The 17,159-nt window shown below is 31.5% G+C and overlaps 1 protein-coding gene and 1 long non-coding RNA gene across 2 annotated transcripts; both read left to right on the plus strand.

The window, feature by feature from the left end:
* Positions 1–5,213: 5,213 nt before the first annotated feature.
* LOC139853190 (uncharacterized) lies at positions 5,214–7,247 on the plus strand. Its single transcript, XR_011761300.1, has 2 exons — positions 5,214–6,607; positions 7,006–7,247. It is a non-coding gene; the product is annotated as an uncharacterized lncRNA (long non-coding RNA).
* Positions 7,248–9,047: 1,800 nt separating this feature from the next.
* On the plus strand, positions 9,048–9,714 carry LOC139854347 (uncharacterized). The gene is made up of 3 exons (XM_071843653.1): positions 9,048–9,203; positions 9,306–9,582; positions 9,698–9,714. The coding sequence occupies exons 1-3, from the start codon at positions 9,048–9,050 to the stop codon at positions 9,712–9,714; spliced, it is 450 nt and encodes a 149-aa protein (XP_071699754.1).
* The last annotated feature ends 7,445 nt before the right edge of the window (positions 9,715–17,159 follow it).

The following is a 17,159-nucleotide window of genomic DNA, read 5'->3' on the forward strand; positions in this document are numbered from 1 at the left end:
AACAATGAACTACATATGTAAAAACAAGACTACTAACTTAATGATTTTTAAACGAGACATATATGTAACGATTATCGTTGTAAAGACATTTAATGTATATATATCATATTAAGAGATATTCATAAATGATAATATCATGATAATATAATAATTTAAAATCTCATTTGATATTATAAACATTGGGTTAACAACATTTAACAAGATCGTTAACCTAAAGGTTTCAAAACAACACTTACATGTAACGACTAACGATGACTTAACGACTCAGTTAAAATGTATATACATGTAGTGTTTTAATATGTATTTATACACTTTTGAAAGACTTCAATACACTTATCAAAATACTTCTACTTAACAAAAATGCTTACAATTACATCCTCGTTCAGTTTCATCAACAATTCTACTCGTATGCACCCGTATTCGTACTCGTACAATACACAGCTTTTAGATATATGTACTATTGGTATATACACTCCAATGATCAGCTCTTAGCAGCCCATGTGAGTCACCTAACACATGTGGGAACCATCATTTGGCAACTAGCATGAAATATCCCATAAAATTACAAAAATATGAGTAATCATTCATGACTTATTTACATGAAAACAAAATTACATATCCTTTATATCTAATCCATACACCAACGACCAAAAACACCTACAAATACTTTCATTCTTCAATTTTCTTCATTTAATTGATCTCTCTCAAGTTCTATCTTCAAGTTCTAAGTGTTCTTCATCAATTCTACAAGTTCTAGTTACATAAAATCAAGAATACTTTCAAGTTTGCTAGCTCAATTCCAATCTTGTAAGGTGATCATCCAACCTCAAGAAATCTTTGTTTCTTATAGTAGGTTATCATTCTAATACAAGGTAATAATCATATTCAAACTTTGGTTCAATTTCTATAACTATAACAATCTTATTTCAAGTGATGATCTTACTTGAACTTGTTTTCGTGTCATGATTCTGCTTCAAGAACTTCGAGCCATCCAAGGATCCGTTGAAGCTAGATCCATTTTTCTCTTTTCCAGTAGGTTTATCCAAGGAACTTAAGGTAGTAATGATGTTCATAACATCATTCGATTCATACATATAAAGCTATCTTATTCGAAGGTTTAAACTTATAATCACTAGAACATAGTTTAGCTAATTCTAAACTTGTTCGCAAATAAAAGTTAATCCTTCTAACTTGACTTTTAAAATCAACTAAACACATGTTCTATATCTATATGATATGCTAACTTAATAATTTAAAACCTGGAAACACGAAAAACACCGTAAAACCGGATTTACGCAGTCGTAGTAACACCGCGGGCTGTTTTAGGTTAGTTAATTAAAAACTATGATAAACTTTGATTTAAAAGTTGTTATTCTGGGAAAATGATTTTTATTATGAACATGAAACTATATCCAAAAATTATGGTTAAAATCAAAGTGGAAGTATGTTTTCTAAAATGGTCATCTAGACGTCGTTCTTTCGACTGAAATGACTACCTTTATAAAAATGACTTGTAACTTAATTTTCCGACTATAAACCTATACTTTTTATGTTTAGATTCATAAAATAGAGTTCAATATGAAACCATAGCAATTTGATTCACTCAAAACGGATTTAAAATGAAGAAGTTATGGGTAAAACAAGATTGGATAATTTTTCTCATTTTAGCTACGTGAAAATTGGTAACAAATCTATTCCAACCATAACTTAATCAACTTGTATTGTATATTATGTAATCTTGAGATACCATAGACACGTATACAATGTTTCGACCTATCATGTCGACACATCTATATATATTTCGGAACAACCATAGACACTCTATATGTGAATGTTGGAGTTAGCTATACAGGGTTGAGGTTGATTCCAAAATATATATATAGTTTGAGTTGTGATCAATACTGAGATACGTATACACTGGGTCGTGGATTGATTCAAGATAATATTTATCGATTTATTTATGTACATCTAACTGTGGACAACTAGTTGTAGGTTACTAACGAGGACATCTAACTTAATAAACTTAAAACATCAAAATATATTAAAAGTGTTGTAAATATATTTTGAACATACTTTGATATATATTTATATATTGTTATAGGTTCGTGAATCAACCATTGGCCAAGTCTTACTTCCCGACGAAGTAAAAATCTGTGAAAGTGAGTTATAGTCCCACTTTTAAAATCTAATATTTTTGAGATGAGAATACATGCAGGTTTTATAAATGATTTACAAAATAGACACAAGTACGTGAAACTACATTCTATGGTTGAATTATCGAAATCGAATATGCCCCTTTTTATTAAGTCTGGTAATCTAAGAATTAGGGAACAGACACCCTAATTGACGCGAATCCTAAAGATAGATCTATTGGGCCTAACAAACCCCATCCAAAGTACCGGATGCTTTAGTACTTCGAAATTTATATCATATCCGAAGGGTGTCCCGGAATGATGGGGATATTCTTATATATGCATCTTGTTAATGTCGGTTACCAGGTGTTCACCATATGAATGATTTTTATCTCTATGTATGGGATGTGTATTGAAATATGAAATCTTGTGGTCTATTGTTATGATTTGATATATATATAGGTTAAACCTATAACTCACCAACATTTTTGTTGACGTTTAAAGCATGTTTATTCTCAGGTGAATACTAAGAGCTTTCGCTGTTGCATACTAAAATAAGGACAAGATTTGGAGTCCATGTTTGTATGATATTGTGTAAAAACTGCATTCAAGAAACTGATTTCGATGTAACATATTTGTATTGTAAACCATTATGTAATGGTCGTGTGTAAACAGGATATTTTAGATTATCATTATTTGATAATCTACGTAAAGCTTTTTAAACCTTTATTTATGAAATAAAGGTTATGGTTTGTTTTAAAAATGAATGCAGTCTTTGAAAAACGTCTCATATAGAGGTCAAAACCTCGCAACGAAATCAATTAATATGGAACGTTTTTAATCAATAAGAACGGGACATTTTAGTTGGTCACGAAGGTTATTGGGAAGTTCGTACCCATTATTAGCCACGAAATACTTTTTTGACGACTTTTGGCGTTCTTCCATCGTTCGGCACACAAAGAATTGACCCCGACTTCCACAATCCTTTGGTCTCTTCCACCATCTAGCCACCTATCCATCCTAAAGAAGTATTACAACAAATTTTGGATATAAAGTAAGATATTTAGCTTATATATTAAATAAAGTGTAATTATATATAAGTATATGTAAGTATCAAGTGGTATATAATTATTAATTTAACTTTCAAATTTTTTAAACTTAATATTTTATAAAATCGTTAAAAAATTATTTTTTATAATAAGTCGTTATACTTTTATTACATTACGCCGTTATATAATATATATATATATATATATATATATATATATATATATATATATATATATATATATATATATATATATATTTACATATATAAAAAATTCGTTTAGACATATCGTCGTGATAAACATCTTATATAATTAATTAATAATCATTTCTAATCACTTAAATATTTTTTGTAATTACTTATAAATTATACAAATTAAATCATAATTAAACCCTAATTAAATCCTAATCTAAGTCGTGACTGCAACAACTCCTAAACGATCCAGTTTGGCGGGAAACTTTAGCCCTAATTAAATTATCAAGACCTAATTAAACTATCAAGCCCTAATTAAACTATAAATCCCAATTAAACCCCGTTATATTTGGTGGGAAACTTTGGGCGGATAATTTTTTGGCGCTAAATTAACTTTTGGTGGAAAATCACCTTCTATTTATACCCAGTTTTGTTCCTTCTATTTACACATTCAAGTAAGCCTTTCTTAATATTAACACTATGAATCACCCTCATAATCCATATGCACCACCAACAAATCCAAGCAGACCTATTAGTGAAGGTCGTGAGGTCAATCTACAAGATATTTCAGAAATACAAAAACAATTAAATAATAATTTTTTTTCTTGGGACGACTATTAGGGACGACATGTCGTCCCTAAAATTTTGGCGGGAATTTTTTCACTTTTTCGAGCCAGTTTTGGCCAAATAAAAAAAAATAAAAAAAGGTAATTTCTTTGGGGACGACATGTCGTCCCTACATGTCGTCCCAACAAAACTGGTCAAACGTTTTAGAAAAAGCTGGGACATTATTTGTCCTTTTTTTTTCTTTTGGGGACGACTGGATGTTTAGTGTCATCTTTAATTCATCATTTTCTTGTAGTGCGTGTTGGTTGACGAATATACATGTATTGTGCATCACCAAATTTCTAGTGCAAACAATATCGATCTTTTTCTATGCATTCATGGCATATTTGAAATATGTGATTAATTAATACTCCGTATCATATCCAACTGTAAGTGATTTTTTGTTGAGAATAAAAATAAAAATGAGCAGTTGTAGTTATTTTGGGGTTGTTAATTAAATTGTTAATAAAAATTGTTAATTAAAATTCTGAATACTATGGAGTATACGAGATTTTAGGATATGGAGAATTGAAAATTCCTTTTATACCTTTTTATTTTTAACACGAACGGTTTAGAGTTTAGGGTTTACGGTTTAGGAATTAGTGTTTTGGGTTTAGGCCCAAAACACTAAACCCTAAACTCTAAACCTTAAACTCTAAATCGGGCTAAATTTTGACAAAAAAATACTTCACAAAACATGAAAAAACGTTAAAATTCTTCACGATCAATATTATCTTGAATGTTATGTTTGTCGATCGTTTTTCCGCCTAAATAATAACATTCATCACGAAGTGTCTTTTTAAATGTTCATATTTTCGTATAATCTTGATGCCTGAAAAAAAATTCCAAAAAAACGAAAAAAAAAAAAAATTTTGATTCCCCCGATTGGTTACTTCCCCATAGATTCTGCTCTTATATATATATATATATATATATATATATATATATATATATATATATATATATATATATATATATATATATATATATATATATATATATATATATATATATATATCTATATCTATAATCTATCTATCTATCTATCTATAATCTATCTATAATCTATCTATAACATTTTATAAATGTGAAGGATTTGCTGACATGTAATTACGTAGTACCAGATTAATCCTAATTAATTACACTAATCACACAAAATTAACACGTGGAAGCCTTCAAATAAAAATACGGAAGAGTTAAGAAGAAATAGGGGTCTGCTTCATTTTATACTAGGGTTTCATATAATAAAAATAAAAAAAAAACCGTTGACCACAAACCTCCCCTCAACTTGGATCAGCAACCGAAATCAAAAAGCAGAGGTCGATTGAATCCACACAAATGATCTCATCTACTGTGATCGATATATAATTGTCTTTGCACGATCTATCAGATGAAAGGCTGGACTATTGAATCCTCACCACTGATTTCAACTCCCGCGTTCCATATTTAATCGTGCAAAGAATAGTGTCGTCGTCGGTGGTCAAGCAATAGCGTCGTCGTCTTCTTTGATGAAAGGCCGGACGATATTTAATCCTCACATCAACAAGCTTTAAATAGGTGACGTTTTCGTATTTTAATTTCAATACGGTAAAATTGGTTTCGATTTTCGTTTTTGTAATGAATAGTTATAGTTTACTGATGGAATCTAATTTATACGATACCACCTATGTAGTCAATCAAAAAGAAGTACAAAAGATGGTTATATACTATTTGTGTTTTTTGGTTTCTAGGGGATTAAACTTATCATTAAAAAAGTTTTCATATGAATTCAAAGTCTTTGTTTCTATCTTTGTTAAGTTGTTTATTTCAAAAATGAGTTTTGGCAGTGATTATATGTGTGACCATGAACGTGCGCAGCCTTAATGTTTTCTGCAAATATTTGTTAATGTAATATTGTATATCGAGAGGAAGCTGCTTGAATGCGAATTTTTTTTTACCTATTAGTGTTTGTCCCTATTTTACTCATATTTACGCGCCCTAACTGGTAAATCATGTGATTGTTTGTGACGCTTTTCCTTAACCGGTAAATCGTGCGACGTTTCCGACCCTTTTCCCTGGCCATCCTAAGATACAATGCCAAAGGTAATTAATATAATTATATTCAGCTGCTTTAAAATTCAACTGAAACAGTTTTATCTCATCTTTGACTGAAACAGTTATCAAAAAATCTGTTACTAAAATAATTATTATGGCTAACGATTTGCTGCAATGTAGCTATTGACGACTATCACAGTAGATGAAGCTGCACCTGGACTGAAAACCATCTTCAGCTATATTGTTCTTGATCAGAGATATGGAAAAGTATCCATTAAATTCCCTTTTTTGTTAATTGTGTATCTGAATCGAATACATGTATAAGGGTGTTGTTGTGAGCAACATTTGAGAACCTTCAAGTAAACCTCACTGCAAGTTTTGTTGCAAATGAACTTCAATACTTGCACGAGTATGCAGGAATCTGTACCAACATCGATTTGACCGCTAGACCCGTAGTCAACTTCTCGGGGGTAGCTGGAAACAATACAGTAGCAGTTGGTACTGATGTTTCTTTCGACACCGCTGCTGGGGATTGCGTAAAATACAATGCAGCACTAAGTTTCTCGACTCCCGACCTGTTTGCTTCATTGACACTGTAAGTATTTTGCAAGGGCATAAGTTGACTAATTTGTTTAAACTATATGGCTTTTTTCATAACATTGAAAAGAAAAAGTTATAAACATGTGTACATCACAAAAGTACTTCGCATGTGTTTACTGAAAAAAATAATAAAAAACAAATCATCTGGTGGCTACTTTATTTAAACTTATACGGACTCAACTCATACCGAATACATAGTACATGTAGCATTTAAACTTTTAATCTAACCCTTTTTTACCTAAGTGAGCCTGACATAAACCAACCATTTGCAAAATGACAGTTTTAATATTGTAAACATGCTTTACCCTTTTTGTTGATGTTATCCTAATGATTCAATCGTGAAATTAACATTTCCCTTTGTCGAATGAGATTTTTGATTTGTATATTTTACAGGGGTCACTAAACTATGATGTCGATCAACTTCCAGAGTCTCACATATATGGTGACAAAGCAAGGAAATGTTTTAGTAGGCTGCACGTTAATTTAAAACTCTAAGTGCTTGGGTTCATATAATTTTGTATTCATTTTGTTCATTACAACTATGTTCATTACAACTCTAAATGCATGGGTTCATAAATTCATGCTACTCTTATGGCATTTACATATACATATTTATAAGATAGAATTTATATCTACTACATTGTTTTATACAAGTATAGAACTATCATTACTCTCTAATGTTATCATTTATATAAATGCTATCATTTATAAATGCTAATGTTTTAATTATATGTAAACGACGATAACATAGGTATACATATTTGTAACATATACTTATCATATCACATTATATTGAATGATAATTTCATCTATTTACGGGCTCATAATATAATCAGTAGAATGTTATAGGTTCTGAAACATGATCAACGGTAGGTTGTTACATGTCGTCAGAAAGATCAAGGCTGTGGGCACTTGAAACAGAAGCTGGGTAAAGAATTATGGCTTCTAACTTGAATCTTAATATGGCTATACCTTGCAAATCTTGACGTTTATAATTCAGTTGTGTTACTTTTTATCTATAACTGAGATTTTACTATAAGGATTGTAGTGCTAAGTCTTATAATAAGATGAATCTATCTATTAGATGTATGTCGTATCAAGAAAAATCAGAGAGACAAGCTTACATACAATGGAGATATGGAGATAATGAGCCAATAACGAACCGGTTTTAATTTACATTTGATTATATTTGTAAGAATCAGGATTACCCATGATGTCATTGGTAATTCTTACACTTTTTCCTATTTCATAATTAGTATCGTTATTCTACGTACCTGAATGAATATGTAACGATTTTATTCAAAATATAACGATTTTATTCAAAATATATCCATTTTTAGTGCTATAGAGCAAGTACATAAATCTTAGTAACAATCACTATAAACAATTAATTGTTGAATTGTAATTGTATTCATTTATAACGTTTACAATAATGATATTTTGAATACATAAGTTTTCAATAAAAATACTATAAATTTTTAATGTTTCGTCACTGTAAACATAGCATACATCTAATCGTTAGAAATACTAAGCTTGTGTTTGTATATACTGATGTTTGTACCGAAATAACATAGAACCGTTTTACATTAATCTTATGTTTAACATTGAGACCAAAACAAATTTTTAGTTTTTCTTTGTTAAACAACATCAATGTGTTTATATAAAAAAAACTTGAACATGTTATGTTTATTTCATGCACAACGGTACTTGTGAGACTGTCTTTCTCATAACGTTAAATGATAAAACATTTTACGTTTCAATTTAGTTTGATAAAGAGTCTCCTTGCAACGTACGAGCTCTTAAATCTAGTATACATATAAATCGGTAAGCTTGTGTCCACATGTCATTCAACCCTTAATTTACGGGCCATGTAGGAGAGAAGTTTGTCTCACAAAAAATCTATACATATACTACCTCCGTCTCATTACAAGTGTCCACTTACTTTTTGCACACAGTTTTAGAAAATCCCACTAACTTCATTCTCCACCAATCAGAAATCTTCTCTCTCCAAAATAACCTCTTCTGATTGGTTGAAATCCAAAGTGGACATTTGATATGGGACAACCCAAAATGGAAAGGTGGACATTTGAAATGGGACGGAGGGAGTACACTATTTGTTGCTATTTTTTTTATCAGTTTTAATTCAAAAATACCTTTTTGTATAGAAAGTGGTGAGAAGGTTGTTTTTTTCTCAAAAATACACTCAAGTGCACACACTTACCAACATAACTCTACTTCACACATCTTTCACACAATTAACCCGCCCATTATACCATTATTTTCAAAATCATATTCGTTAATTTGAATTCAAATTATCTCTCGGTTGCCAAACGAAAAATATCAGGTTTAATTTTTTTCATTCAACTTCAATAATCTTGATGTTTTTTGAATGATTATTTTCTAACTTTTGTTTCTTTTCATTATAGTTTTAAATAATGGCCACATCCAAGTACATAATTCAGGTTTCAGAGATTGACGGACGGAAAGTTAATTTTACCATAAAAATTAAAGCCGTTCGTCTCCTTCAAAAGCTAGGATATGGTTACGATGAAGGCAAGCCCACTTTGGAGCTAATCGTCTCGGATGAGGAGGTTTGTGTTCATTTTTTTTTATATATATAAATTTCTTAATTCTCGTTTCATTTTAGAATTTTTTTTATATCTTCTTTTCTACGTTTATTTTCTCCATATTAGGGCGCTAAGATTGTAATCAACATCCGTAACTTCCTTAAGGCCAAATTTGATAACCTCATTAGGGAATGGGGCTTATTTTGTATTTCTAATGCTACTGTAGTTGATAGTCCGCTACAATTCCGGACCAAACATATCCAACATGAGTACAAACTCATGTTTACTAAGAAAACAACTGTTGTGCCATTCCCACCAACCGAATGGAGAGGAACTAATGGTTTTAGTTTCATCCATTTCGATGTTTTGAGATCTAGAGGCCTTAAAGTTGGAGTTTCAGCAGGTTAATAAATGTTTATTATATCAATTTTTTTAATTTTTTTTAAATATTTATTTTGCTTTGACTTACAACACTTTATAATGTCACACAATCTTTATTTGTTTTTTTGTTCATATAGATGTTTTGAGATGTTAAATTATTATATTATCATGATATTATGATGTTATGAATATCTCTTAATATGATATATACATTAAAATATCGTTACAACGATAATCGTTACATATAAGTCTTGTTTCGTAATTCTTGAGTTAGTAGTCTTGTTTTTACATATGTAGTTCATTGTTAACACACTTAATGATATATTTAAATATCATTTTATCATGTTAAATATAGTGTATCAATATCTTAATATGATACATATGTATTTAGTAGACGTTATCATAACGATAATCGTTATATATATCATTTCGAGTTTCTTAACTTAGTAATCTCATTTCTTATGTATATCACACATTGTTAATATACTTAGTGAGATACTTACTCATCATAATCTCATGTCAACCATATATATATGTCTATATATACCACAACATGTAGTTTTTACAAATTTGTACCGTTCGTGAATCGCCGGTCAACTTGGGTGATCAATTGTCTATATGAAACTTATTTCATTTAATCAAATCTTAACAAGTTTGATTGCTTAACACGTTGGAAACATTTTATCATGTAAATATCAATCTCAATTAATATATAAACATGGAAAAGTTCGGGTCACTACAGTACCTACCCGTTAAATAAATTTCGTCCCGAAATTTTAAGCTGTTGAAGGTGTTGACGAATCTTCTGGAAATAGATGCGGGTATTTCTTCTTCATCTGATCTTCACGCTCCCAGGTGAACTCGGGTCCTCTACGAGCATTCCATCGAACCTTAACAATCGGTATCTTGTTTTGCTTAAGTCTCTTAACCTCACGATCCATTATTTCGACGGGTTCTTCAATGAATTGAAGTTTTTCATTGATTTGGATTTCGTCCAACGGAATAGTGAGATCTTCTTTAGCAAAAAATTTCTTCAAATTCGAGACGTGAAAAGTGTTATGTACAGCCGCGAGTTGTTGAGGTAGCTCCAGTTGGTAAGCTACTGGTCCGACACGATCTATAATCTTGAATGATCCAATGTACCTTGGATTTAGTTTCCCCCGTTTACCAAATCGAACAACGCCTTTCCAAGGTGAAACCTTAAACATGACCATTTCTCCAATTTCAAACTTTATATCTTTTCTTTTACTGTCCACGTAGCTCTTTTGTCGACTCTGGGCGGTTTTCAATCGTTGTTGAATTTGGATGATTTTCTCGGTAGTTTCTTGTATTATCTCCGGACCCGTAATCTGTCTATCCCCTACTTCATTCCAACAAATCGGAGACCTGCACTTTCTACCATAAAGTGCCTCAAACGGCGTCATCTCAATACTAGAATGATAACTGTTGTTGTAGGAAAATTCTGCTAACGGTAGGTGTCGATCCCAACTGTTTCCGAAATCAATAATACATGCTCGTAGCATGTCTTCAAGCGTTTGTATCGTCCTTTCGCTCTTCCCATCAGTTTGTGGATGATAGGCAGTACTCATGTCTAGACGAGTTTGTTGCAACGTCTGCCAGAACCTTGAAACAAATCTACCATCCCTATCAGAGATAATAGAGACGGGTATTTGATGTTAAAGCTAAGGGGTATAAAATACTATTAAATTTTAAAAGGAAATACTATTAAATACGATACAATTTTACACAAGATATTTATTTATTTAGAGAATGGATATACTTAAACCTTGCTACAACACTTATAGGCAGTGTACCTAATCGTACAGTAGTGTAGTGTTTAGTAAGTCCGGTTCATTCCACAGGGAATCTTTTAATCAAAGCTTAACGCTATATTAGTTTTATTTTATAAAAATACAAATATATATATAAGTAATATTATTATTATAAAGGGGGGTTTTTACCGTTTAATGACCGATTTGTCGATTTTAAAAACTTTAGTTGCAGTTAAAACAAAATGTAAAATATTAAAAATAAATACAACTTAATTTAAAGCGTAAAGTAAATAACGATAATGAAATTGCGATAAAATAAACTTGCGATAATTAAAAAGTACGATAATTAAAAGTGCAATTAAATACCATAACAATAAATAAAAATGCGATAATTAGAAGTGCAATTAAATATAAAATAAAGGAAATTAAATATGAAATAAAAGAATTATGCTTATTTAAACTTCCGTAATCATGATGTTTGACGTGTTGATTTTAGTTTTATGTCCATGGGTTAATTGTCCTTTATCCTGGATTATTTAATATGTCCGTCTGGTTTTTGTCCATAACAGTCCATCAGTCATAAATATAAAGTGCGAGTGTCCTCGTCAAATTATCCTTATACCCGAAGTTAAATATTCCAACTAAATGGGGACTTAAACTGTAACAAGGTTTTAATACTTTGTTTAATAATTACACCAGGATGTCGACTGCGTGTAATCCAAGGTTTTAATACTTTGTTATCAATTATGCCAAGTGTCCTTGTACATAATTTCACCACTGTTTTAATAATTCTAGTGGTTATTAATCCATTCCCGTGTCCGGTTAAATGAACGATTATTCGTACATATAAATATCCCGCCCATCGTGTCCGATTGAGTGTATATGGTTATTTATAGGGACGTCCAATTGTAAATCTTTATATTAAAATTAACAAACTATCATTTAGTTAAACAAATATAAAGCCCATTAATAGCCCATAGTCTAATTTCCACAAGTGTCGTTCTTTTGTTCAAACCCCAATTATGGTACAAAGCCCAATTACCCAATTTTAGTAATTAGCCCAACATCATGATTACTTCGTTTTAAATAAGCATAATAATAACTTAGCTACGAGACATTAAATTAAAAAGGTTGAACATAACTTACAATGATTAAAAATAGCGTAGCGTTACACGGACAGAATTTCGACTTACACCCTTACAACATTCGCTAACATACCCTTATTATTAGAATTAAAATTAAAATTAAAATTAAAATATAAATATTTACGTATAGATATAGAGAGATTGATATTTTTGGATATATTTTTCGTCGAACTGCGTTGGCTTTTATAGGAATTTGAGTCCAGGTGAACTCCGCGAGTCGCGTAATTTTTTGCCTTCAAACTCCGCAACTCGCGGAGTTTGAAATTACAGCTCACCCAGCTTTGGCTCTTTGTTTGCCGACGATTTATAAATATATTATAATATATATATTAATTTTAAGAATTAATTATATATTATATTATATTTATATACATAGTTAACTTGTAATTTTTAGTCCGTTGCGTCGAGTGTTGAGAGTTGACTCTGGTCCCCGTTCCGGATTTTCGAACGTCCTTGCGTACAATTTAATATCTTGTACTTTGCGTTTTGAATCTTGTACTCTTGCAATTTTGAGACGTTTCTTATCAATAATTGGAACCTCTTTGATTGTATTTTGTACTTTTGAGCTTTTTGGTCGTTTGCGTCTTCAATTCGTCGAATCTGTCTTTTGTCTTCACCTTTTATTATTTAAACGAATATCACTTTTAAATAGAACAATTGCAACTAAAAGCTTGTCTTTCTTGAGGAATAATGCTATGAAATATATGTTCGTTTTTAGCATTATCAAATATTCCCACACTTGAGCGTTGCTTGTCCTCAAGCAATATAGTCTTGAAATACTAGAATCACTTCTTTATTCTTCACACTTTGTACATCAGTGATTTCTATACGGCGGTATAAACAATGGTAGTAGCAATATGGTTTACAGTCCCACATGACTATAAAATTTAGATCCATTAAGGAAATTGGATCTTTATGAAAACATTTGATCTTTTGAAAATTAAATCTAGTTTTTTACCCTAGATAAGTTTTCCGGAATAACCTTTCACCGGTGTTTGCAAAATATTTTTATGGGTTGTGTGGGTTTCAGATTTGAAAATTTTAGCTCAACACTTGTGGTTTTGTGTTACCCACTTGCTAACCTTGTATTAGGAAAGCAACACGTCCAGTTCACTTGTCCCGTATATTACCTTTCGATAAACTACCGTCCGGCTGTAAAGGAAAGCGTTGAACAAGCAACTGTTAAGGCAATGTCCCCTGACATGCTTTTAATTATGGTCTATAATGTGTCGGACGCAATTACTATCCTTGGTAGGAGTAATAGTAAAGCTCACCCTTATGATTTTTCGGTCTGGCACAAGGTCCTGTCTTTGACCATGCTATGCAACCACCGTTCTTACGGTTGACACCCGATTTAGTTCAGGTGACCTAATGAATTCCAGGTGAATTCCTAGGATTTTACGTTCAATGGTAATGAACGCATTGAAAATGGGTTTTCAGAAAACAAATCGGTTTGTAATTTGATCAAAATATTTTTCTCGTTCAAGCTCGAGTTTAGATATCATTGAATTCCATGAGTTTGAATTCTCAATCTTTAAGGTCAATCTCAAGGATTGAGTAATATCAGGCTTATAAGCTGATTTTTAATCTTTAAGGAGATTATCCTTTCTGGGGATCTGAATCATTAGTCTTATCAAGCTAATTTGCACGGTGCCCCCCATTGTACAAGATAAATCCTTCTCATGGTTAGGATAAATCTGACCACTTGGCGACCCTGTTTTATGCTGAGGTCCGTGGATTTCCTGCTGATTTTAGAGATGACTTTTCTAGATTTTTCATCAACCTACAGCTGGTCTGGACGACAACTTCATGACCTAAATCAAGAAGCGCGTGTCTTTTTCGAAAGACTTTACTTCCTTTTAATGATGGAATTGATTCATCGTGTATATCCATCTTTCATTACAGTAAATCGGGTAAAACAGTTAATTTAGTCCAAAACAAAAGTATTTTCAATTATTTGTTACAGAAATATGTGACATATGTTTAAGATAACTAGGTAATTTTTCCCACACTTGGCTTTTTTTTTATTGTCCTCTATTCCATTTAAATGAATTTTAACATTTTGGTTTGTTTCTCAATTTATGTCCTTTTCGAGGTAACAATAATTTCGGTGTTAATACCTAATTTTATCATTCATAATTATGTATAAACATGATTTTGAGTTCATTTAATTGAAAATTTTGAAAAATTTTACTAGAATTGGGTAGTCAGTATATAAGACTAGGGTTGTTCTTTATTATCAGAGAGCACTAGATTCTAATACAACTACTGCTTTACTAGTATTTTTAATGGTAACCAAGTGTTTAAGATAAAAAATTTTAAAAATCCGAAAGAATTTAACCCCTTCCCACACTTAAGATCTTGCAATGCCCTCATTTGCAAGAAATTAGTAACAATTTAAATTATTGAGGGTGATTAGCGTAGAAATGATTAAATTTTACCAAAGTTTCCAAACATATTTGTGTTTGTTTGCTGAATGATAAATGGTGCATATCATTTGTTCATTCCGTCTTGTTGTTATATCACATTTATTTTGCATATTGTCGTCAAAATTAGTTGCTTTTGCTGAACTTAATGCCAGTCTTTAAAAATGCGTTGTTTTACCCTGTTGTGTACATAAGATAAACTGCAAACATATATACATATTTTTGAAGTTTGGTATATTACCCCACATTCAAAAATTATTAAAATCTAATAAAAAAAATTAGAAAATTATAAAAACTATTACAATATTAACATAAGTATTAAATGTATCAACATTACAAATTATAAAATAAATAAAACTAAGTAAACTAGGGATGATACTGATACCAGTAGGGGTTCCATGCATAACCATATGTGTTATAAAATGCTTCGGCTGGGTTATACGTAGGATACGGTGGTTGGATCTCTATAGACCAGGGAGGAAATACGGGCGATGGAGTAGGAATATAGTTTCTACCTACATGTTGGCAATGAGCTATGATTTGGTTTTGATGAACTTGCTAATCTTCAAATGCTCGATGTCTAGCATTTTCATACTCTTGTGAAGCTATAAACCTTTGCATTTCTGTCATTTCATTTCCCCCTCCCACATTTCCTGGCTGTTGGTTTCTCTCAACCTGTGGATGTCTACTATGGTATTGTACTGCGGAGTTATTTCGCCTCTTCAAAACCTTCGTACTATGGTATACATTTAAACCTATTGTATCGCGGGGTTCTGGTTCTTCGACTAATAATCCCCCCGACTTATATCTACACCGAGATATTCAGCAATCAAAGTAATAAATATACCACCTCTTATTATGCTATGCGGCCTCATCCCCCTAACCATAGCTGATAAATAATAACCAACACAATAAGGTATACTTACAGCGCTTTGTGGGTCTCGAATACACATGTGGTAAAACAAATCCTGTTCATTTACCTTTTCCTTATTCTTACCTCTTTGTGTAATCGAATTAGCTAAAAACCTATGAATTACTCTTAACTCTGCTCTATCTATATCCAAATAAGAGTAATTTCCCCTTTAAATCGGTGATGGCTAGTCATTTGACTCCATACACCATGCGAATCAAAATTTTCATCAATTTTCCTACCGTTCAATATCAACCCTCTACAATCGGCAGATACTAACTCCTCAGGCGTATATATACGTAAGGCTTGAGCCATGTCTAGTAGAGACATGTGGCGCATCGAACCTCCTAACAAAAATCAAATAAAAGATCAATCGGTTAAACTAGCTACCCGATCATTTATTTCTATACTACACAATAATTCTTCACACCATACTTTATATACAGGTCTACGCATGCTGAATAATCGTACCCAATCGTTAAAAGTAGAATTACCATACCTCTGTGTAAGTAATTCCCTAATTGGCCCGGCCAATTCTACAGCTTCTAACGGTTCCCATTCTATTACCCTAGGTACTTCAACAGCTTTAGAATGAAGAGTATGCAAGCCCCTTTGGTATTTTGGATAATCTATCCAACGTCTGTCAAATCTCAAGTTCGGGTGCAAATCTTCCAAGTGCATATCAGAAAATGTCATAACTGGATGAGGTATATCTTGTTTGTAGTAGTTATCCACCTCCTGTTGTTCCGCATTCTCAGCAGGAGCATTGCGAGCTTGGGATGAAGATTCACCCCTTTCAGTCTGCAAAACACATCAAACACAATTTTTGTGCATCTAAATATGCATTAGTGTCAACAAAATCATCAATCAAAATAATTACAATGACATGTTCAATTTATATCAAACTTAAGCTCATTTTCATATATTTATCAAATCTACACTTTTTCAAATAAGCATATACGAAAATGTTCGCCAAGTTCATAAGCATTCAACTCAAATAACATGTCAAAATAATCATTACTAGCAATTAAACAAGTTTCAAATGGCATTATCTCTTAAAAATCAAGTTCATGAATTTTAGACTTGAAAAAGTCCACTTTAATTCTCAAAATCATGTTTAGGCTCAAAGTTTGGATCATTTAACTACCTAAATATGTTACACTACTTAATTTAGCAACAATTCATGATAAAAATTGGCCATAACCTGTTTATATCAAAAAGCCCTAAATTGCTCAAGAACACAAACCCTAGATTACTCAAAATTTGAAGTTTAAGGCTTCTAATCATGTTAAATAGCATCAATCTAGGTTATACAAGCATAATACATAAGAAATTTAAGCATAATT

The sequence above is a fragment of the Rutidosis leptorrhynchoides genome, chromosome 6, assembly GCF_046630445.1.
Source record: "Rutidosis leptorrhynchoides isolate AG116_Rl617_1_P2 chromosome 6, CSIRO_AGI_Rlap_v1, whole genome shotgun sequence".
NCBI lineage: Eukaryota > Viridiplantae > Streptophyta > Magnoliopsida > Asterales > Asteraceae > Rutidosis > Rutidosis leptorrhynchoides.

Bases quoted from the DNA above. Each gene is read 5' to 3' on its own strand.
- LOC139854347 (XM_071843653.1), top strand. From the start codon at position 9,048: ATGGCCACATCCAAGTACATAATTCAGGTTTCAGAGATTGACGGACGG. The intron at 9,204-9,305 runs GTTTGTGTTCAT...TCTCCATATTAG, and splicing joins TAATCGTCTCGGATGAGGAG to GGCGCTAAGATTGTAATCAA.